The following is a 24,696-nucleotide window of genomic DNA, read 5'->3' on the forward strand; positions in this document are numbered from 1 at the left end:
TTCACACATGTTTAACACACAAACACTGCCTATTTAAGCTGCGTTCTTCTCTCAAACAGAAAACACTCTGTTCCACTTTGTGATGTCATGTGGTAATACAGGAAGTGCTCGTCTGTGTTTTTAAACTCCATACACCTCCACCAGATAAAATTTCTCAGATAAAATGTCCCTGTGGTGTGCTGTGGGGTGCCCCAAGGGTCAATTCAAGCTCTACATGCTGCCGTTAGGCCAGTTAATACGCAGCAATAATGTTTCCTACCACAACTCTGCAGATGACACTCAGATCTATGTCTCACTGGCAGCAGGTGAATATGGACCGTTGGATTCACTCTGCCACTGCATCCAACAGATCAGTGTGTGGATGCAAAACAACTTTCTTCAGCTAAACTCAGACAAGACTGAAGTCATCATCTTTGGCCACAGAAAGTGTCAGCAGTCACCTCCAGTCTCTCTCTCTCTAAAACCTTCAAATCAAGCAAGAAATCTACGGGCAATAATGGGCTCAGACTTGAACTTTAACAGCCACTTCAAATTAATAACATCTGCAGCTTTTTACCATCTAAAAACATTGCAAAAATCAAAGTTATACTGTCAAAACCAGACTTGGAGAGACCATCCATTATCCATGTATTTGCCCCCAGTAGGTTAGACTACTGTAACGGCCTGCTCACTGGCCTCTCCAAACGAGCGTTAAGACAGCTGCAGTACATCCAGAACACTGCTGCTCGGTTCCTGACTACAACCAGGAAGTACTTCACACATAAGTCCTGTGCTCAGGTCTCTGCTCTGGCTCCTGTGGCTCAGAGAATAGACTTTAAAGCAGCTCTGCTTGTGAACAAGTCTCTCCATAGCCGAGCACCTAATTACATCTCCGACATGTTAGTGCCATATGAACCATCTCTCACTCTGAGGACTTCAAGGACCGGCCTCCTGCTGGTGCCCAGAGTCAGGACTAAACATGGGGAATCAGAGTTTCAGTTTTATGCAGCTAAAACCTGGAACAGTCTTCCTGAAGATGCGAGACAGGCCTCTACTTTGACAATGTTTAAATCCAGGCTCAAAACGGATCTGTTTAACTGTTTATATGACAGAAAGATTTTATTATTTACATTATCTACCAAATTTGTTCAGTAATACAATATAAATTTTGGCTTGTGTTTATCCAATAGGCTCTGTGCACAACAGCGCCCGGCAACCTCACTGTTAGCGTCACTACTTCCTGTCCAATTTTATCTCTATGAAGTTTTTGCTGATTCACACTAAAATGAATAAATATTTAAAGATCAGGCAGAGGACAGGGAGCTACAGGCGGATGTCACTGACAATGTGTTAAATACTACACAAAAAGGCATATTAAAACAACACCACATACTTGAAGTACTCTACATATGAAAACAATGTTGTGTTTATTTGAATTAATTTGAATTATAAGTTGTGTATTTCATGTACAATTGTAATAAAAGTGACTATTAGCCTATTTGCCCAAAAGAAACTGAAGACCTTTTCAAATAGGTGTTATCACATATAAATAAACCCTATTTACTGGAATAGCTATTATTGTTTTTGATAAATGCAGCAATTAATATTATCACAAGACTTGTACAGATGTGACCAGCCACATTCTCATAAGTAAACGTGCAATTTTGTAACATGTTATCTACACAAACATATTATTATTAGTAGTAAAGTCATAATAATTACTAAATCAACTTATTGTTTAATATATGATGGATGGAACAATAGCTGTAGATGGTAGAATAAATAACTTTTATGGCATTTTTTTGGTTAATTCTTTTTATTTGTTACAGCTCAGGCCTTTTAATACTACAGTATATTTAAAAATTGATTTACTTGGTTTATCCTGATTTGTATTAATGACATAAAGTAGTTTCAATATTATCATTTATTGCAGTATTTCTCTGTAGCGATATGTCGTGCTTCAGAATGAGTTATCGTGACAGGCCTCGGTTTGGCATGCCTTAAGTTTTCATGTGATCACCCGGGGCAACCGCCTGTGACTCATTCTTTACAACATTCATTTTCAACCAGTGTGCCGGGAAACACTAGTGGACCTTGAGGTACTGCCAGGTGTGCCTTGGGGAAAAAATCAGTTAATTTAATTTCCATATGCATTTAATTGAATAATTCACCATTTTGGAGTGTTCTGGGGAACTTCTGAACCAGATGAGAAAGCAAAACAATCACCTTTGCCAAATAGAAAGAACCAGATACAGGGCAATGGAAATATTTATGCTTTTTTTTCCCTAAATTGCATGATTTATTTTGATTTCATGTTTCCTATTCTCCAGCTTTTCTTGAATTTTACGTTGCAACACTGGAATTTCCCCATTGTTAGACGAATAAAAGTGATCTTATTTGATAGTATTTTAGTGAGTGGAATCAGGAATCCATTCAGTTTTCACCAAAAAAGCGTGATGTTACATGAAAAAACGATGAAAACACTGCTTTAGACAAATGACGAGTATTTTCACCAGTTTGGCTATTAAAGAGGCGAGAGGTTGCGAATGACTGTAAGGCCAGAAAAGAGGGTGAAAGAGGAAAGAGGGAGAGAGAGGAGAAGAGGAAAGAGAGGTTCCATCCAGCGCTGCCACAACAAATATGCCTGCGTATCTCTTTGCTTTGTCTCCGTGCCCTGCTTCGTCAGCGAACAGCTATAGAAATATTTTAGCAGGCTGCGCTTTGTTTTCATTTTCACAAAAGGTGGAGAGAAAGAGGGGAGAGTGTGAGGGGAGAGAGGGGGATGGGTGAAGGAGAGAGAGAGGTGGGCAAAGGTAAAGAATTGGTGTCAAAGGGATCATTTTAAATTGTTCTTAAGAACGATAAATCTGATGATATATTTAACTTGAATCAGCCAGTTAGATTAATGCTTTAAATCTTGACTTATCTCCACTGCCAATTATTTCTTCCATTTGTGAAAACGTAGATCTTTAAGAATATATTTCACAATCTAATTAGCATTGGCACATATATCAAATTGCAAAGTCAGCTATTATAACAGGAAATCTGAAAGCTCCATTGGCATTTACCTTTTTGAAGACGATTTAAAGGTCCTATATTACGCAAAATTGACTCTTGTGAGATTTTAGCCATGTTATAATCCTGTTACTTCCTTACAAACATACCCGGAGTTGTGTTTTTCTTCATTTACATGTTTGAGTAACTCTGCGTTACTAGTCTGTCTACATTTCCAAAGCTCAAATTGCTTTGTTCCACCTTGTGATGTCATGCAGTGGTAGTTTTCAAGTTAATATCTACCTTTCTATCTACCTTTAATTTGGTGAGATGTGAGTTGATATGTTTTTGATGAGGAAAAAACATAACGCATTTCAGAAAATAGCGTAATACGGGCCTTTCATGTCTTTTGTTGATGAGCGTGTTGTCTCTTTTACTCGTCAAATGAATTTCAAAGCATAAAATGTGCTGTGACAAATAAGAAAATAGATGGAACGGAAGAAGGAACTTGTTGTGTTGTGAAAACTTGTAGGATGCACTGCCACTGGTTAATCAAAAAATACATATATTTATTTAATTTAAGAAAATGATGCGCTGCAGAAGGAGATTTGCACAAAAAGAAACCTGAACCTAACCTAAACAAGAGGAAGATGTAAATCAAGCTAATGCTAACACCGCTAATTCAGACCAGGAGTAGTGGGGCACCGTCTGATGGACCCCAAAATGGCGGACTTTACAAAACGCTGCCCGGACCCTTTAATCAGTGCCTTGATCCAGAAGATACTGTCTCCTCCAATCAGCACGCTTCCTGTCAGTCACACATGACCGACCTGGACCAATCAGAGGGCAGGGAGAGTCCAAACAGCGGAATCACTTATGTAAATGTTAAGGTGGATGGGCCTTTAATCTGCGGCGGGCTGTAATAGGTGATAGATATGTCAAAGGTCGAAGAAGAAGGGATCGTGTTCTGGAGAGGTTTATCAGAAACACATGGCTCAGGGATGAGGAGGAGCTCAAAGGGTACACTGGTTCGTTTCAAGTGTTCAGTATTAAAGCCACAATTTGTAGCTTTTGGGCCAGAAAATAGACCAGAAGAAGCATTTTTTTTTCTCATTTTGGTTGTTTTTATTGCACTAAAAGCTTGCCTTACTGTGAGTGGGCTTGCATCTCTACAAACCTGACTCTCATTCGGCGTGTAGAAGGGCCTCCAGCTTGTTTCCATGGAAATGTTGTTTCTTTAGCTATAATCTTCCACCTTATGGCATTAAACTTGAAAATGACACAATTACTGTATGGAAAGTACGGGGCAATCTGGTAATGTAAACACTACTTGTCCATTTATCCAGTCATTAAAGGGCACATATTAGACTGTTTTCTGATCTGCTATGTTTTTTTCTCATCAAAAACACACCTGGAGTTGTGTTTTGTTTCATTTACACATGTTTAACCCACAAACCCTGCATATTTAGCTCCTCTCTCAAACGTAAAACAGTCTATTCCACCTTGTGATGTCATAATACAGTAATACAGGAAGTGCTCCACTGTGATTTTAAACTCCATACACCTTGACTAGAATAATTTGGATAATTTCAGCCCCGGAGTTACCAATCTGTACTGAACTAAAGGTAAAATGTAGCTGTTAACTTGAAAACTACTACTACATGACATCACAAGGTGGAACAGAGCATTTTGAGCTTTGGAAATGTAGACAGAGCCTTTAAAAACTTTGGACATGCAAAACTCTGCCATTACAGACACTTTTCAAATCCATGTTCCACTTATAAGGGAAAGAGGCCACTGCATTAACTGAAAAGTGACTCCCAAATGCAAACTCACATCACTTTAGCACTAGTCATGTCCCGCTCCAGTATTTTTTTTTTTTTTTTTTTTTAAAGGTATAGGATCATCTGCAGGATTCCATGGAAACAGTTAAAACCATCCTTCAGAACTTTTTCTTCCATACCGTGGAAGACTATAGCCAAAGGAGCAACATAACCATGGAGACAAGTAGATGTATCCTTTTCTCCATTTTTATTTCACCAAAATCTAGGCCAAAGAAAAATCAGGTTTGTGGAGATGCAAGGCCCCCAGAATAAGGACGCATGCTTTTATGTTTTTCAATTAAACATATACATAACCACAATGTCAAACAGGCTTTTGTTTAGTTTATTTTATTGGCTAAAAAGTTGCATACTGTGGCTTTAATATTTGCAATTGCCGATGTCAAGCCGATACTGATCTCCATTCTGATATTCGTATTTTTTAAACAATTTTATTATCGTAGTTTATTCAACGACTTCATAAATTACTAACCATCCCTATGAAGCACCATGTTTTCACTGCTCTTTCAACTCCCCAGAAACGTCACCTTTAATTGCTAAATAATACCTTGAAAAAACACGTATTGTTACTGTGAGCGGTATCGCCTCTCCACAGATCTGACCTGCAACTTGCCACCTACTTAGCTTCATGGATGTAAACACATTTTCCAGAAAAGTTACAAAGTGTATGATTAAGTAAGTTTGAATTGGCCAATCCTTACAAGATTTCAAATTTGGACACTTTGGAAATCCACATTGTCGCTCCATGGAATAACTCTTTCTCTGTACAACTGGTAAACTGGCTCCGCTACGCTCACACACTGTGCATGCTAAAACACATGCAGCGTCTTGGCATCAACCACACAACGCTAGCAAACAGAGAGAGAGCGAGTGAGAGAGAGACAGCCAATCAATAAAACCTTGTTACGCTAATTGCAAGATCATAATCTCCATTGCTACTTGTGCTGAATAACCAAACAGCCTCCCCATTAGCCCAATTATTCCCCCGCACAGTTTCAACATCTTTCCTTCTCTCTCCCCGCGCTACTTTTTAAGACATATTGCGCTCAAACAACAGTTCTTTTAAATGAATTCATAAGTCAGAGGAGTGAGACTTCAAAGCAAAGCATTGTCAAGGTAAAGCGCTGATGAAGTCTACGGTTTCTTCCAATTTTGCCGCAATGCTATAGAAAGCGTGGAGTTAGCTTTGATCAGGGCTACTCTTTAGTGTTAGCATGCGGGATCCCACTTATGAGCCAAGGTCTACGGAGTCACCTTTGTAATGCAAAAGTATAGCGCGATTTTGTGTCTAGAGTGCGTTTAGCTAGCATCGCAACATATGAAGAAGACAATATGCAAAATACTGTATATAGAAATGCATGGGTTGTTTACGTTTGGTCCAAATCAAATAAGCAAATGAAGACTAAAGGACTAAATTGCATTCTTATTCTATTACAAAATTAAAATTCTTGTTATTTTTCTAAATGGAATCTAGAGCAAGAAACAATCTGCTAACAGTTTGAGCCCGATGAATCCTGGCATTGTCATCTTGGAGTATGCCCGTACCATCAGGGAAGAAAAAATCCACTGATGGAATAACCTGGTCATTCAGTATATTCAGGTGTCAGCTGACCTCATTCTTTGAGCACAGACTCTTGCTGAACCTAGACTGGACCAACTGTAGCAACCCCAACCTATTTTCTTAGTTAAATCCAGGTGGTGACCTTTTTTTTGGCCAGGCAGTCTAGGAATCAGTAAAATGAGTTTCAAAAATCATCAAACTAGCATCACAACCATAGACTGTATAAAGAAGTGGACTAAGTGAGTGTGACGTCATCCATAGCGTTTGGCTCCAGTCAAATGAATCTCATCACAGTTATCAGGGCGAAATCGGAGCAGAGTTCCACATTTGGAATTCCGACCGTGAAAATCATAGCAACCAAAGAGCCAATCCGGAGCAAGGTTGTTGAAGTTAATGCTCATTTCTGCACCGTTGGTCTAGCAGGGAGCAGGCACTTAGCAAGACTGTCAATCAAACCTGTTGCTAATGCATATCTTGATTTACTGACACAAGAGTGAAATAAAAACACCAGGATCATGTAGAGCGGGTTAACACAAATGTTTTAAGACCAAAATGATGAGCCTGACAGCAGCAGTTACAAAGAGAAGAGTGATGGTTTTTCAATGTAAAGTGAATTGGAGCCAGAGTCGATGGAGCCGGAAGTGCGCCCATGATCACTTCCTGTTTGGAACACTGCGGCTAGCACGTTAGCATCTAATTTATATATACAGTCTATGATTACAGCTAGTAAGAACACATGAACAAACTAAAGAAAGAATTATTTTGCGTTAAAATTGCATTCTATCTCAAACTAAACTGTTTTTTGAGTTGGAGTGTAAAATACTTTGATAACAATACACTTTCTACTGGACAAAATATATTCGAAGATTTTTACAAATTGACCCGTTGTACAGTGGAGTTTCCTGGCCTTTTGGCTTCATGATTTTATGCCAGTCTCAAAAAAAAAAAAAAAAAAAAAAAAAAAAAAAAAAATGAAAAAAAAATGACGAAGTCCATATAATCCTGATGACTCACAGTGGAGCAGGGTCAGGGCCTGTCATATCAATGTTCCCATGAGACTGCAACTGACTCTCCCTCCCTCTCCTCTCTCTACCTCTCCTCTTTCTCTTTTTTCCCCCCATCTTTTCTGCCTCTCTCTTTCCCTCTCTCTCTATAATGGCTTTCTCTCTCCCCCTCTTTCTGCTGCTCTCTCTTGCACACTTTCTCCTCAACACAACTTTCGCTCTCCCTTTCTCTTCCTTTCTCACTCTCTTTTGCCCTTTCTCCCTCTTCTCTCTTTCCCCCTCTCTATCTCTTCTCTCCCATCTCTTTATCTCTCTCTTCCCTCACACTCTCTTTTCTTTCTCCCTCTATCTCCCTTTCTCTCTCTCTTTGTCTTTACTCTCTTAAACTCTCTTAAACTTCCTCTGCTTTCTCCCTCTCCCCCATCTCTTTGTCTCTAATCTCTCTCATATTCTCTCTCTCCCTTTCTCTCTCTCACTCTTCAATCTCTTCTCTCTCTTTTCCTCTGTCTCGCTGTTTCTCTTTCTCTCCTTTTCTCTCTCACATGCTTCCATCTCTCCACATCTCCCTTTGTCTCTCTCTAGCTCTACTCTCTCCCTTTCTCTCTCTCTTCTGAATCTCTTCTCTCTCTCACTCTCTCTCCTATCTCTTAAACTCTCTCTGTCTGTACTCTCTCTCTCATATTCTCTTTCTCCCTTTCTCTCTCTCACTTCTCAATCTCTTTTTTCTCTTTTCCTCTGCCTCACTCATTCCCACACTTTTCCATCTCTTCCCTCACTCTCTTCTCTCCACATCTCCCTTTGTCTCTCTCTCTCTAGCTCAACTCTCTCCCTTTCTCTCTCTTCTGAATCTCTTCTCTCTCACTCTCTCTCCTATCTCTTAAACTCTCACTTACTGTACTCTCTCTCATATTCTCTCTCTCCCTTTCACTCTCCTCTATATTTTCCTCTCTCTCTGTTTCTCTTTCTCTCCTTTTCTCTCCCACACTCTTCCATCTCTTCTCTCTCTCTTCTCTCCACATCTCCCTTTGTCTCTCTCTCTAGCTTTACTCTCTCCCTTTCTCTCTCTCCTATCTCTTAAGCTCTCCCTGTCTATACTCCCCCCCCCCCTTCTCTCTCCTCTCTCTTTTCCTCTGTCTCTCTGTTTCTCTTTCTCTCCTCTTTTCTCCCGCACTCCTCCATCTCTTCTCTCTCTCTCTCTCTCTCCCCTGCAGCGGTCTGACAAAGTGTTACTGATTCGATGGTGAGTTCACTGACCCTGATCGTAGCAAACACAGGCTCTGGCTGTGGCCCTGTGGCTGCTGACCCGGGCCCAGAAAAACATGCATGTTGTACGGGAGGGTTTCTTTGACTGGAAATGGCACATTACCTTTTCTTGTTTTCATTAAAGTTAGCTCTAAAATCATAACAGAGGTGAGTATACCCAAAATTTGTACTTAAGTAAGAGAACTGTTACGTCAAAATAAGGAAAATGAATTATGAAAATGACTTCCAGGTGGGAGTCGAAATGTCTCGTTTTCAATGTCGGGCTCTGAAACCTCTGAAACGTTTTCTACCTTGGACCAACCCTGGACCAATGAGGAATAAGCTGATAATATTACTCCAGTAAAAGTAAAAGAAATTATTCAAGTAAGAGTGAAAGGAGTTTTTTGGGAAACAGTATGAGTAATAGTAAAAGTAACTATCTGGACCATAGACTGTATATATAAATGGACATAGCTAACCTGCTAGCCGCCGAAATGTTCATATTAACCTGCTTTACATCCTGGTATTTTTTATTTCACTATTGTGTCTGTTAATCAAGATATGAACATTAATAATTTTCTTTCCCGAGATCGCTACTACTAGCATTAGCAACATATTTGATTGACAGCGCTGTGAAAACGATAGCACCCACTCCGCCCTAAACAAGCTGTGTGGGCAGGAAGGGTCTTTACCTTCAACAACCTGGCTCTGGATTGGCTCTTTGGTTGCTATGATACTCGCAGTCAGAATTCCAAATATAAAACTCAGCTCTAGCCTTGATGAGCTTCATTTGACTGGAGCCGAACGCTATGAGTAACGTCACACTCACTTAATTAATTTCTTTATACAGTCTATGGTCCGGACATAACATCTGCTTTAAAATTTAAGAAAGTTAATAGAATTGGACGATATTAAAAGGCAGCTAAGGTCTGAAACCTTCGCTTCTCCAGAAAAAAAAACAAAAAACGTTTTGCCCAGAAATGACAGCACCATAACAAGTATATTTTTAGCAATAAACTCACATGTAATGAAGTTTTTATACCATACTGCGGAACATTCCAGACAAAGCAATAGCATTTCCTTAGGACAACCAGAAAAGTTACAAGTACAGCTTTAAATAATGCACACGATCAAGTATTTTCAAAGGATAGACCAAAAATGAGAGAAAACGAAAGTATATCTGAAGGAGCGGTGCAAGAAACACAAAATTAACACTGTCAGCATGAAGCTTTTTTCAATATAGAGTCACAGTGGGAAAAGTAGCCAAAACTTTTACTCAAGTAAGATTACGATACACTGTAAACTGGGATCTGAAAGTACTCAAAAAGTTTCATTTCAGGTAACATGAGTAAATGTAGCTATAGTATTTAACAACTCAGAAAAATCAATATAAGAAGTGAAATTCTCATCAAATACATCGTGCAATAGAATAAGACTGCAGAGTGGCTATACATAGAGCAATTACTTTGTGAGCGACAGCAGCACTATAAAGAAGACTTTGGTGCAGTTTTGGAGGTAGAACGCTGACCCAAATGCATTTCAATGTAATGGGGGTTGAGAGGGGGAGTGCGAGAGAAGGAGAGAGGGAGGGATGGAGGGACGGAGGGAAGGAGAGGGGAAGTAAAATAAGATATTAAAAACCGCAGCATACAGAATGTGAGCTTTAGGCGAAACCATTTGTTTTTGTCCAAAGTGCAATAAAGAGAAGCACTATTGTAAAGTGTACGGCAGCAAAATAAAAATAGTTAATAAAAATCACCCCCCCAGCCATCATACTTCTCTGCAACTTTTACTAGAAGTCTGCTTTATCTCTGCACTCGCGCACTACGGCAGCATAAACAATCTAAAAATATTCAAACGCTGTATTTCGGAAAGAATCGTTTTACTTAAGGTATGTTGTCAAGGAGTTTTGGAACAGTGAACGTTTTATCAGCCTTTTTGTACAAACTAAATACTGACCTGATTTTCACAATAAGAGGAAATTACTGCAGACATACAAGAACTGCATAGAAAGTATTCATAGGGCTACTCAAAAAAGGAGAGGAAAAAGGTTAAAGTGTATTTAAAGGGGCCATATTGTGCTATTTTCTGATCTATGTTATAATGAGTTCTTCTCTCACACAGAAAACACTAGTAAAGTAGAAACATTTGGATAATTTCAGTCCTGGAATTGCCAATCTGCTGAACTAAAGGCAGTGGTGGAACTATTCAATTGTGTTATTTAAATAAAAGTACAGATACAGAAAAAAGTTACTCAAGTAAAAGTAAAAGTATCACGTGAAAAATCTACTTAAGTAAAAGTTTTTAAGTACTTGCTTAAAAATGTACTATAAGAGTAAAAAGTCATTATTGCTGAATTCTTAAAGTGTTAAATGTAGTAATACTGATTATAAAATGATACATATTTTGGTCAACAGTAACAATACGAATCAGTTTCTTAATTTTTCTTATGAATTTTGTGTATTTATTTTTGTTTACTCAAAGCTGAAGCTTGAACTCGAAAAGTTAATCAGGATGTTACCACGAACATCGTAAAAATAACCCCTCAAATCATATGAACAGTACTTTTCACTATACTTTTCAGTCCTGTTCAAAAATGTTGTGGAGTAGAAAGTACAGATACTGCTCTCAAATGTAGTGAAGTAAAAGTAAAAGTATCCACTGTAAATGTACTTAAGTAAAGTACAAACACCTAAAAATTCTACTTAAGTACAGTACTTTACTACTTCTACTTCATTAACTTCAACCACTGACTAAAGATAAAAAGTAACTGTCAACTTGACAACTATTGCTTCATGACATCACAAGGTGGAATAGAGTATTTTAAGCTTTGGGGACATGAATGAAACAAAATGCAACTCCAGGTATGTTTTTGACGAGGTAACAACATTATAACACGACTTAAATTAGCTCACAAGAGTCAATTTTGTGTGATATAGGACCTTTAAATACTGCACATAATCAGGTATTTAGAAGTATTTACAAAAGAATTCCACATCAACTTCAACTTTTCTAACCTCTTACTTCAACAGCATCTATAGTAAACCCATTGTGCCTTAAAAGAAACAAAACCAAACTGTACAATACGACAAACGATTAGATTCCTTGCACAAAAGTGTGTGTGTGCTCTCTAATAACACAAACCTTTAAACAATACCAAAAGGACTATTCCATTGTGCAGTACTAAAGTTATATCTCGGAGTACATTTACTGTCAGTGCATCCATCCCGCTCTCCCCCCTCCCTGATCCCGGCTGTCAGAGGGAGCATAGGGGCTGGAGCTGACCAAGCGGAGAACAGAGCAAGGCACATGTCAAAGAATCACCATCCTGAGTAAACAAAGTACAACACAGCCAAAGCAGTCCTCCCATCAACAGCTTTCACGCTACTTTTCACAACCGCTCCTCCTCTCCTCCATTTTCTCTTTCGTTTTCTCTCGCCACTAAATCTTTGCTTCCTCAATCCTTCTGTCGGTATCGTCTATCCAGGACACATTTGTTACGTTCGGGTTGGCTTTCGAGAAACAGAGTATGCATCAGCACTTTTTGAAGAAGTGTAACACAACAAGAAGTAATTATAAATGCATGAGTTATAATTGAAATCAAAATGAAACAATTATTCATGTACTTGATATGATTTAGCAATGCTTTTGATCAAGTTAAGTAAAAGTACAGATACAGAAGTCAAAAGTATCCCATGGGAAAATCTGCTTAAGTAAAAGGGTTTACGTATCTGTTTAAAAATGTACGTTAAGAGTAAAAAGTAAAAATATTTCCCACAATGTTGTTAATTTCTTAAAGTGTTAGTTGATTAATAATGATACAGATTTTGGTCGACAGTAATAATAGGAATTAGTTTCTTAATTTTTTCTTATGCATTTTGTACATTTATTTTTGTTCGCTCAAAGCCGAAGCTTGAACTCGAAAACTTTAGTCAGGATGTTATCACAATCATGGTAAAAATAACCCCTCAAATCATATGAAAAGTACTTTTACTTTTCACTCCTGTTAAAATGTAGTGAAGTAGAAAGTACAGATACCTGCTCTCAAATGTAGTGAAGTAAAAGTAAAAAGTATCCACTGTAAAATATACTTACATAAAGAACAGATACCTAAAAATTCTACTTAAGTACACTACTTTATTACTTGTACTTTGTTACATTCCACCACTGAGGTATTGTCACCATATGGGATTTGTCCCCTGTACTTGACCAGAGGAAGGTCAGAGGCACCGAAACGCAGTAAAAAAAGTGAACCAAGAGTGAGACAGTGTGCGGGAGTCTTCTTAAAACCTTTCATCCTCTACATTTGACCCATCCTTCACTACTGCTGGGGCAACCAGTCAGGACCCTAGACCATCTCCAGATGTTGAGTGGTCGTGGTCAAGACTACTGTAGCCGGAGGATTTGACCTACTGTGCATGTTTTGAGTTGATGAAACATGCACTCTTCACAGAACCAAGAAACAGCTTCAGTTCAATCAACAGGATTAGGTCTGAACTCTGTCAATCTGCTGTTTACAGTTTATTTAATTCTGAATGATACAGATATTTGAAGGATGTGAGCTACAAATAAGCAGCTGTGATTAGGTTGTCCAGAAATGTGCAAGTTTGAAAATTGCATTCAACATTTTATCAAAGTATCAGTTACAAAACCTCCTCCTTATAGTATCACAGGCGATACTTGGTATTTTAAGACATTGTACAAATTTAAAGGTGTACTATGTAACTCCTGGGCCAGTCACTTGCTTGTCTCCATGGAGATGCTATTGTTTTACCTGGAATTTTTCACAGTAAGGCATTAAATGTATCTATCATCATAGAGACGAGCAGGTGACATCAACCGGCCGAGTCACAGGTCATAAATAAATAAATAAATACATCTTAATAAAATTGTCCTTTTATGCCTGAATAATACTGCAGTGATTTGGATACAGTTACATCCTTAGATCCTTATGATCAGTCACTTATTATGGTAAGAACAGTACAAAGGCTCAGTCCATGTAAAAGATAAAAGCTACGTACAAACGTCTCCCAAAGACATATGTGGTGTCAATGTTCATTATGTAAGCTGCATACATCATGGAGTGGAAGTACTGTCCCGGTCCTTCTGATTGGGCTCAGATCTGTCTTCTCTCTCTCTCTTTACAGCCATGTGTTTCTTGCTCTCTCTCTCCCTCTCTCTCTTTATACCCATAAGTCTCTCTGTCTCCCTGTCTCTCTTCTCTTTCTCTGTCTTTCTTTCTCTCTCGCCTTCTCCCCTTGTTTCTCCAGCCCACTCTCTCTCTCCTATCTCTCCCTCCCTTTCTTGCTCTCTGTACCCATTGTCTCTCTCTTTGTCTCGCTCTTTTTTCTCTCTCTCTCCCCCCTCTCTCTTATACACACTAAACTTGATGCAAGTGCAGCATTTTGCTTCTGTCTCTCCCTCGCTGTCTTTCTTTCTCTCTCTCTCTCTCCTCCTCCCCTTGTTTCTTCCTCCCTCGCTATCTCTCTCTCCTATCGCTCCCTCTGTCTCTCGCTGTCTCTCTCCTAACGCTCCCTCCCTCTTTCACTCTCTCTCTCTCCTGTCTCTCCCTTATGTCTCTCACTCCCTCTCTCACTCTCTCTCTCTCCTGTCTCTCCCTCCCTCTCTGACTCTCTCTCTCTTCTGACTCTCCCTCACTCTCTATCTCTCTCCTGTCTCTCCCTCCCTCTCTCTCCTGTCTCTCCCTCCCTCTCTCACTCTCTCTCTTCTGACTCTCCCTCGCTCTCTCTCGCTCTTCTGTCTCTCCCTCCCTCTCTCTCTCCTGTCTCTCCCTTCCTCTCTTCTGACTCTCCCTCTCACTCTCGCTCTCCTATCTCTCCCTCCCTCCCTCTCTCACTCTCTCTCCTGTCTCTCTCTCCCTCTCACTCTCTTCTGACTCTCCCTCGATCTCTTGCTCTCTCTCTCTATACCCATATCTTTCTCTCTTTGTCTCACTCTTTTTCTCTCTTCCCCCCTCTCTCATACGAGCTAAACTTGATGGAAGTGCAGCATTGTGCTTCCGTCTCACTCTCTCTCTCTCTTTCGCCGTCTCTCTCTCTCACCTCCTCCCTTTGTTTCTCCCTCCCTCGATCTCTCCCTCTCCTATCTCTCCCTCCTCTCTGTATCCCATATGCACTAAACTTGATGCAAGAGCAGCACTGTGCTTCCATCTCATTCTCACTCTCACTCTTTCTTTCTCTTTCTCTCTCCCTCCCTCCCTCTCTCATACATCCTAAACTAGTAGTGAGTGCATCGACATGCTTTGACTCAACCCCAGCTCCCGCGATTGAGCTCAGATCCGTCTTTTCTCTCTCTCTTTACACCCATGTCTCTCTCCATCTCCTCTTTCTCTCTCTCTGTTTCTCCCTCCCTCTCCTCTCCCTGTATATATGTTACACTCTGGGCTCGGTGCCACTTTTCCACGGACCAGGACGCATTAGGAAGTAAACTACAGTAGTCAGGAAGTGGTTGCTAATAATTGCAATAGACAAGAACAAATTCCCTTTCCCCACAGTGCATGTCAGACAGGCTTACACCCAAACTCCACCAAATCCTCCTGTCCAAACACAACCCTACGCTCCTGCAGTGGAACAGCTGTGCTTCACCCGAAACACTAATGTAACGCAGGGTATGAGAGAGGGAGAGAGAGAAAGAGGGACAGAAAAAGAGGGAAAGAGAGAGAGACATGATGGAGATAAGGCTGCGACGATTAATAGAAACAACACACGGCTAACACACTACTTGACTATTAAATCTCCAAACAAACAACAAAAACATTATCGTTAGAGCGGCCAGATCCACTGATCCACAGGTCGCTGGTGCGATTCCAGCTCCCACAGATGAATACTGCCGTTGTGTCCTTGGGCAAGACACTTAAAGCATCTTGCCCGAGGTGGAGAAGCTCTGAAAATGTGAGCTTTTACCATTACTATTAAGCGAGAGATGAAGAGGGAAAGGAGATGAAGAGAGGATTAGGGGGAGACTGAGAGAGAGAGAGTGAGAATAATGAGGGAAGTAGGAAGTAGTGAGATGGAGGGAGGTAAGGAAGAGAGAGATTGGAAACATGGAGGGCTAGAGAGAGAGAATTGTGGTTGTGAGTATGATAAACAGATGAAGGGAGAGGGTGAGAGAGGGAATGTGCGTATGGGAGAGGGATGGAGGAGAAAAGGGGGCTCGGGAGATAGAAAAAGAGAAAAAGAAGGTGAACGATAGAGAGCAAGTTAGAGGGAAGAGAGAGAGATATATTGAGGAGAGGATTAGAGGGAGACTGAGAGAGACAGAGTGAGAAAAAATAGATGAGGGAAGTAGGAAGTAGAGATTTTAGAGATGGAGGGAGGTAAGGAAGAGTGAGGGTGGGAGAGAGCATGAGATTGGAAACATGGTGGGCTAGAGAGATTGTGACGGGGTTGAGAGATGAAGGGAGATGAAGGTATAGAGAGAGAGAGGGGAAGAGACAGAGAATTGTAGAAGATCGTAGCGTGTGGGAGAGCAATGGAGGAGAAAAGGGGGCTCGGGAGATAGAAAAAGAGAAAAAAGAAGGTGAGAGATGGGGAGCAAGTTAGAGGAAAGAAAGAGAGATAAATTGAGGGAGAAAAGAGAAGCTGAGAGAGATGAAGAGGGAAAGGAGATGAAGAGAGGATTAGCGGGAGACTGGGAGAGAGAGTGAGAATAATGAGATGAGGGAAGTAGGAAGTAGAGATTTTAGAGATAGAGGGAGGTAAGGAAGAGAGAGGGTGAGAGAGAGAGAGAGAGAGATTGGAAACATGGAGGGCTAGAGAGACTGCAACGGGGTTGAGAGATGGAGGGAGATGAAGACAGAGAGGGAGAGACAGGAAGAGAGAGAGAATTGTGGCTGTGAGTATGACAGACAGGTGGAGGGAGAGTCCGAGAGAGAGAGAGAGTACGTGTATGGGAGAGGAATGGAGGAGAAAAGGAGACTCGGGAAATAGAAAAAGATAGTGAGAAATGGAGGGATGGAGAGCAAGTTAGAGGTAAGAAAGAGAGATACATTCAGGGGGAAAAAGAAAAGCTGGGAGAGGTGAAGAGAGAGACAGAAAAAATGGTGAGATAGAGGCAGAGACATAGAGAGAGACTTGGAAAACGACAGATATAGGGGAGAGGTATGAAGGCAGGAAAATGGAAGGAGATGGAGGAAGAGAAAAATGGCGAAAGGGAGGTTATGTCGCGAAAGATAGATAGAGGGGAGGAATGGACATAGGGGGATTAAATGGGAAAGGGAGACAGAGAGGGGGCAGAAAAAAGTGAGAGATGAAGGAAGATGGATAGAGACAGAAAGAAAAAGAAAGAGAGGGAGAGGTGGTTAGAGAATATGAGAGAGAATCCATTCCCAATCTATGCAACTTAATAAAGCATTTGCAAAGAGGGCTGGAGAAAGAGGCGATTCCGGCTAGACCTTTTACCGAGCACAAAATGAGGTGGAACAGGAATGATTGCTTTAAACGCAATAAAGTCATTTGGAGTTTGGTAGATGGCGGAGTTTACTTGGTGGTTGACACTAAAGCCTTTTAAATAAATGCTTTCACTTTGGCCCGCCTAGTTTATGTATTTCTTTAAGAGCAGCTGAAAATTCCATTTTTTTTTAAATCACAGATGAACTATAACAGATACAAATGCAGTTTTAATACATGTTTTCAGATCAGGTCGTGCTCCGCCACAGCCAAAACAAATTAAAGTGCACTGGCTTGTAAACAAAAAGTGGGTTTATTCAAAGTGGTTGCGCAAAATTGCAGAGAACTAAAGTAAGTAAAGCGGTGTTCACTGTGAAAATGAAATATGAAGGTGAACAGGGAAAGGATCTATGTAAATTAATGACATGGTTTGCGAGAGTTTTGAGCGGAAGTGGTTGAGTTGGACGTAAAGCTGTCAGGATAAATACTATATCGACTTATCATTCAATACATGTAAGATATAACAATACTTTCTGGGTATTTTTGTCTTTGTAGTACTGGGAAATGTTTAGAGAAGAACGTGGACAGGTTGAGAGGCTGATAGTTCTGGTGTGGAGTGTAAAAAAAATGTACTTTTTTTTTTAATTAACTGATAAAGGTTAGTCATTATCAACATTTTCAGAAAAATCCAAAAAAATAAACAGCCATTTCCAAAAAGATGAATGGGGCAGTTTGTGTTCTTATAAATTTAATATAAAACTTAAACTGCAAGTAAAAGTTCAGTGATATTGCAAATAAAATGTCCTAAACTAATTTGATTTCAATTTCCTTTGAGTAGTAACTAAGGCTAAAGCTAAAGCTGAAGTCACGCTGTATCATGATTGGTTGATTCACTCATTCAGGAGGTCAATCCAAGGAACCCAAAGGAGACAAAAACATGAATAGATTGTGTCTCTATGTAAAACAATTAAAATGCAGAGGACCCTGTATACCAGTTTCCTCATCAGTGATAGAATTCAATAGTCTGAGGTTGTTCATTTCCCAAAAAATCAAAAATCTTCCATGAACGCTACCATTTTAGAACTGTGCCTTACCTGATTTGGCGGGAGGAACTCGTGGTTGTTTTCATTCATGTACATATTCTCACCGTCAAACTGTAAGACAAAGAAACGAGACATACTACATTTACTAGGTCTGAAAAATATATAACCATTTTTCAGACAAGCATTGCTATTAGACTTGCAATTTATGTTTTAATAATAGGAGCGAATAAAACAAGAATCACATTTCACAACATGTTTGCACAGATCTAAACGACGGAGTTAGCTTTTTCTATTAATAAGGCAGATATTTTGTTGCTTGTGGTGAACAGGTTTTGGCGCTGTCTTCCTACCGGTGGAGGCAGGACGACAGCACCATCTGCAGTCAGTCAACATCATAGGGACAGAGGACAATAAAAACATTGTCGCAGGATTAAGGGGGCAATTGAAATATGGAAACGTGCCCATGGGACTATACACAGGGATGAGGGGGCCTTTTTACTCTCACACACCTGGGATATCGGCCTGAAGTTGCACTGCAGATGGCACTGTCATCCTGCCTCCACCGGGAGGAAGACAGCACCAAAACCTGTTTAAATCAGCTCGTTGGACCCGTCACGGCAACATTATGTGACCATTTTTAGGAAGACCGCTAGTGAGAAGTCGAAACTGTCAGGTATGAAAAAAACTACACCTTGGTCTGGAAAAATAATCTATTAAAATATGTTAGAATGCTGCTTTTGCCAAATATAGCTTAACATGGTGATATAAATATGTTAGCAATTAATATCCCATAGTGTGATGTCCCCTCTTCAACCTTTTGCTAATTATGTCCAGTCAAATAGTAATTTCTATTCGATTATGATTAATCTCACAACCTTTACAGTTAGTCTGACCAAGTGAGGAGGGGGAGCTGAAAACAGACTCGGGGCAGTGCATTACCAGCGGAGGTGTCTGGGCTTAATCACTGTTGGTCCACTGTGAGAGCCCTGATAGAGTCTGAGCTAACAGTGTAATCACAGTTCATTAGACACGTGTAATTAGACAGTGTCAGAGCAGCAGTAAGACACCAACTGCTCCACTCTCACACACTAACACCTGCAGTAAGTGACTCCACAGGATTCTCCAGGCGATACAGGAGAGAAAGAGGGAGGGAGAGGGAGAGAAAGGCATGGATGGAAGGGGGGAGAAAGAGGGAAGGAGGGAGATACAGAAACTAATGATCACTGGAGCAGTCAAGTTCAGCAATGTTCGTTAAGGGATTTGTGTAATGAGAAGGTAATATAGGCTAGTGTATGTGTAAGGATTGTGGAGAGGGTGGAGAGGCTGAGGAGCTAATGGTTCTGCTGCTGAGTGTCAACATTTCTTTTTAGTGAATTGATAGAGGTTGGGTTGATGTATGTATTAAAAGGGTTTACCAAGGTTCAATTGGAAAAACAGAGATCTTTGTTTTGAACAATTGTCAAAAAGTTTTGTTTCTGAGACTATCTCCTGCAGATATAAACAAAAATATCAGATTTTATTAATAGCAAACTGCAAGCCTCCAATGACTTGGCACTGTTTTGTTTGTTTGAGCAAATAACTATTAGACAATCTAATATATGGCCTATTTATATTTTATCATCTATTTCTGCTCTGTTCTGCTGCAAATTGATCATGACAGTAGCATGGGGAGGTGAGTTTTCAACTGTCGCATCTCGAGACAGACCAAAACATGATTGTGCAATCACATTCGTTTTTTTCAGTGACACCTGTGAAACGCAGGCCCTGTCATTTACAATCAAAATGAAATCTTTCTCACCTAAAATTAGTGCTTTACTTTTTGGTTCTGCAGAAATCTGCAATATTTTTCAGTCCCTGTCATATAATTTTATTTCTTTTTTCCTCATAAGCAGCCATATTTGTTTTGAAATGGATGGACCATGCATCTCCATGATTGGCTAATCCACCTGTCAATCATGCCCATTTATTTTAAATAACAGTGGAAATAATACATCTGTATTCAATAGCGCATCTGTATTCAACAGTTTCTGAGGCTATGCGTGACACATTTCCATCAAAATTTCTGTTTAAATAAAAGCAACACAAAACATAAAACATAAGCATAAAAAGTGTCTTCACAGTAGTTTTAGGCAAGTGTTGTCTGAGCATCTGTCCACAGCCCAGTATGACAGTGCAGTGCTGGAGAGCAGGGGCGGAGCACAGAGGGGCAGCAGAGGGCTCAGCATTCACTCAAATTTAATCAGAAACATGACAAAAACAAGTTATTGAAGCCAACAATGTTATAACCATCAAGTAATGCTCGATTATAAATAATTAATTAATTGTCACTCTATCTCAGTTGGTAGAGTGTTCGTCCTCTGATCCGAAGGTCAGCGGCCTTCGCCAACAGTGACATTTTCACAGCAGTTGGAATCCCACTGTCAACATAAAACATCATGGCGAAGTGGCCCAATCCACTGACCCACAGGTTGGCAGCGCGATTCCAGCTCCTTGGGTAAGACACTTAACCCACCTCGCCCCCACTGTCTGTGTACACTGGTGTTTTAGTGGATGGTGGATGGATGGTTCCTTGAGGTAAAGCCAGTGCCATTATCTCTGAATTAATGACCTAATGATGAGAGCCAATAGAAAAGTCTTTGTTTAAAGTTAGCAATATTATTTGGATTATTTAAACAGACAAATGCTTTTTTGTCAATTTGACTTGGACCTCATTATTTTATAACTCCTGCGTATGGCCCGGAGTACAGTATGACAGTATGACATGCAAAGCTTTGTGAATTATTTTCTGATCCAATAGACCTGTTTTTATTTTTCTTTCTACACCAAATAGCTAACACAGACACAGCACAAAAGCAGTTAGCCACAACATTACTCAATTTAAACCGCTGCTCTCATTTCCATGCTATCATTCGGCGTTACTTATAGTGCAATGATTTCACAGATAGCACTATTAGTTTGCTGTGGGAACAATCAGTGCGTTGTGCTAGGAAAATGAAATCACTGTCTCTATTACTCGGAGAGAATGCTTTTACATGCCTTCCTAATCGTGCTAAAATGGAGTGACGGAGTTTGCCTGCTTATTTTTCACACCTGCAGTTTTCAGCGAGCAAAACATTCAAATAAAAACAATTATTTGAAGGGTCAAAGTGCAAAGTGGAGGCAGCGATGGTGTTAACAACCAGTTCGCAAAAACGCAGGTAGAAGAGCAAATAAAATGGGAATAGATGAGGAGGATGCGAAACAATTAGCTTTAGTGACGTTAGCTACACTGCTGAGGGCGGGTACAGTATAATAAAAAGAACAGGTTAAATGAATGGATGATAGTAACCTGACATTTGGGGAAATCCAATTACTAGCTGTGTGTAATAAAATGGAGACAGCAGGTGGGTGTGCTGATTAGATTCAGTAGTGCAAACAGTTTGTCTTGTTTGCTAAAGATTTTCCCTCCATTAGAAGGTTTTATGCGAGGCTTAGATAATCAGTGTATTTCCACAATAAAGGTCTATACTAATTTGAAATGATCGTGAAAGAATATGGCAAAATATTGAAACTGCAGTCTCCAAGGACAAACAACAGAATGCTAACGGAGCCATACCTGACCAGGATTTTAACAGCAAGACTAATGTTGCGCTAAATATAAGATGACTGTGTAATCTCTCATCTACAACCCCATCCTCAAAACAAACCCAAAGCAAACAAACCCAAAACAAACAAAAAAAAAGAACAATAGTAGGGCCATTAAAGGTTGAGTAGGGCCATTAAGGCTGAAACTGGACACGATAGCTGTTATAACTGACCTGAACTGAAGAAGCGGCTTAGATGAGCAGCGAAATGTCTTAATTTTTACAACGATTTGTCCAGTTTACAGATTTAACTTTGGCTTTTTCAAGTGCACAGAGTTGATAATGTTACTAACACGCTTTGAAAGGCCAAGTATAGTAGGGCTGAACTGGAACTAAACCTGTAGCTAAATCTGGACTAAACCAGGACTAGAACAGGACCAAAGCCAAGTCTACATTAGGACTAAACTGGACTCGAATTAGGACAAAACTAAGAATCACTGAATGACTGCTGCAACAGTGAATCAATGCTTTTAGTAAAGCAACACTACGTAGCTTTTTGGACGCAGCACGTCAACGGCATCCATAGAAATAGAAAGTTAAAATCATACTTCAGGACATTCTCTGTGGAGATATATATGTTTTATTTTATACTTAAATAAGAGTCAGGTTTGTGGAGATGCAAGCCCGCTCTGTAAGTTACAAGTTACATACTGTTTTTTGTTTTGTTTTTTTTGCTAAACTATTAAAAGGTCTTGACACAGTGCACAACAGCAGTGACTATAGTACATTTAATAACTCATAAAATAGTTACGCACATCAATCCCAAACCAAAATTCGTGCAAAAACATGAAAAGAAAACAGGAGTACACATGGGAGACATTTCAGTTGTGTACATACTGTATACAACCCCTGCCTTGTGTACAGTGACCCATATTATTCAGATGTATTTTAGCGTTGTGCAAGGGTGAGACCAAAATAGGCTCAGGGAAACTCGTCCCGTCCCGCTGTCTGTTTGCTTTCCTGAGTCTTTGAGGCCATTAATCATAACAGTCATATCTAACGGAGAAACAAAGGGAAAAAAGACAGGGGGAGAGGGGAAAGGTGAAGGTGAAAAGAAGGTGAAGAAAAAAGAGAGAATAAGCACAAATCTGGAGGCATGAAAGAAAAAGTTCAATATATGCGGTTCTTTGAGTGCCGTGAAGGTGGAAAAGTGCTATATAAAACACATTTACCAACTACAGCAATGTCTAGAATGTACAGTTTTTGACTGTTTGTGTGTATGAAATATAAATTTAAAGAAAGAGAAAGAAGGGGACAAAAACTTTAATTTTCTTCCTTTCTTACACAACTGGAGCTGAGGGGCCATATGACCAATATGACATTTGGCTCCAATTTAAATGTGAAAACTAAATGTAAAGCAGGTTTGTGGAAAAGTGCTATATAAAACAATTATTATTATTATTATTATTTAAACAAACGTAAGAATTGTCCAGTTTGATTCCTAGTACAGGAACACTCTTATTGACTTTGTTGTATAGACATTTACAACAGTTGGTCAGAAAATTATAGCAATGATAAGAAAATCAGGGACAAAATTAACTTTATTTCAGAGAACATCCTATTATCACAGCATATCCACCCTTCCCTTTATGCACTGATTGAAATTTAAAGATACAATATGTAACTTTCCCGGTCGTTGGTCTACCTTCATGTTACTGGTTTGCCTAGAATGTTTCATAACATGCTAATAATCTACTCTGCCGCCTTTCTCAGAAGTGTCACGTGATGTTGCTATGACGTCTGTGGTCAGCCGATTTAAACTGATTTGGGCGTTGTGTTCCCACAGCGCCATCTGCAGTCCACCTTCGACAGAGCGGTATCCCAGTACGTACTGTAAAATAAATAAAGGTCCGTACAGTTCGATTCCAGCTCGGACCATGCTCTGGTGTTGAATCCTTAGGCAAAACACTTCATCCACCTATGCTGATAAGAATGTGGTGAGTCTGGGAATGAAGTTGATGGTGACATAGATTGATAAAATAAATAAATAAAAACATTAAATAAAATAAATAATAAAATACATTAATAATAATAAAATACATTAATAATAATAATAATAATAATAATAATAATAATAATAATAATAATAATAATAATAATAATAATAATAATAATAATAATAATAATAATAATAATAATAATAATAATAATAAAATAAATTCTTACTGCATGTTGCATGTATGACCTGGTCTGGTGGCATCGGCTTGTTTCTTGGGATATAAATTTAATGCAATATTGTGAAACATTCCAGAAAAACATTTGCCTCCATAGGGGCAAAAGTTACATGCTGAAAAAGAAACACTTTGAAAAGAGTTTGAAATGATATAAGAGTAATAATATTCACATTTGTATTGCAAAGTGTTTCTGTAGCATACGATGGAGTTGCATACACCAAGATCAGTGTGTGTTGAGCCGCATTGCCAGAAGAGATTCACAGCTATTTTACATTTCTGCAAAAATACAAGTTTCATATTTTATTTTATTTTATTTTTGACTTTTTCTCAATAGACAGCGGAGGTGCTGTCGGCTGCACAGAACTTTGCCATCAGAAAATTGAATTCACGTCCGCAGGGTGAGACTGTGGGAGAGTTTTGGTGAAGGTTAGAAGAGGTTGCGTTTGGTGTTAATAAAAATGTGCAATTTTTACTAAAACTAGGTCCCTCTGGCTTGTAATACTTCATTTTCTTTTGCAAATCATAAATAAGAAAATAGCAGGCTCAAATTACAAACAAGATTTTTTTATTATTATTATTACAAATTTGGCCAAGTTCACTTTTTTCACTTTCAATGTATCTGGCATCTCTGGGAATATATTTGCTCCCAGGCATTATAGTTTATACATAATTTTATATATTCTACTATGGAATCTTATAGTGCACTTTGGCCCTTTCTTGTTGTTACATACATATAATGAATACACATGGATTTCTGGCACTGCATCTCACACATTAGGATCGTCTGCCAATGAGCTGTACATTGCCAACTGTCTGGTAATTTGTGT

At 39.4% G+C, this 24,696-nt stretch overlaps 1 protein-coding gene across 3 annotated transcripts in view; it reads right to left on the reverse strand.

Annotated features, from left to right (window-relative positions):
• Positions 1-24,696, reverse strand: part of tox2 (TOX high mobility group box family member 2) — a 183,304-nt gene that overhangs the window by 79,077 nt on the left and 79,531 nt on the right. For all 3 annotated transcript variants that reach the window (XM_055221931.1, XM_055221932.1, XM_033967359.2), the window contains exon 3: positions 18,124-18,183. In XM_055221931.1, coding sequence (XP_055077906.1) covers positions 18,124-18,183 — 60 coding nt within the window. The remainder of the gene's footprint in view (positions 1-18,123; positions 18,184-24,696) is intronic.

This window comes from Periophthalmus magnuspinnatus, chromosome 5, assembly GCF_009829125.3.
Source record: "Periophthalmus magnuspinnatus isolate fPerMag1 chromosome 5, fPerMag1.2.pri, whole genome shotgun sequence".
Lineage (NCBI taxonomy): Eukaryota > Metazoa > Chordata > Actinopteri > Gobiiformes > Gobiidae > Periophthalmus > Periophthalmus magnuspinnatus.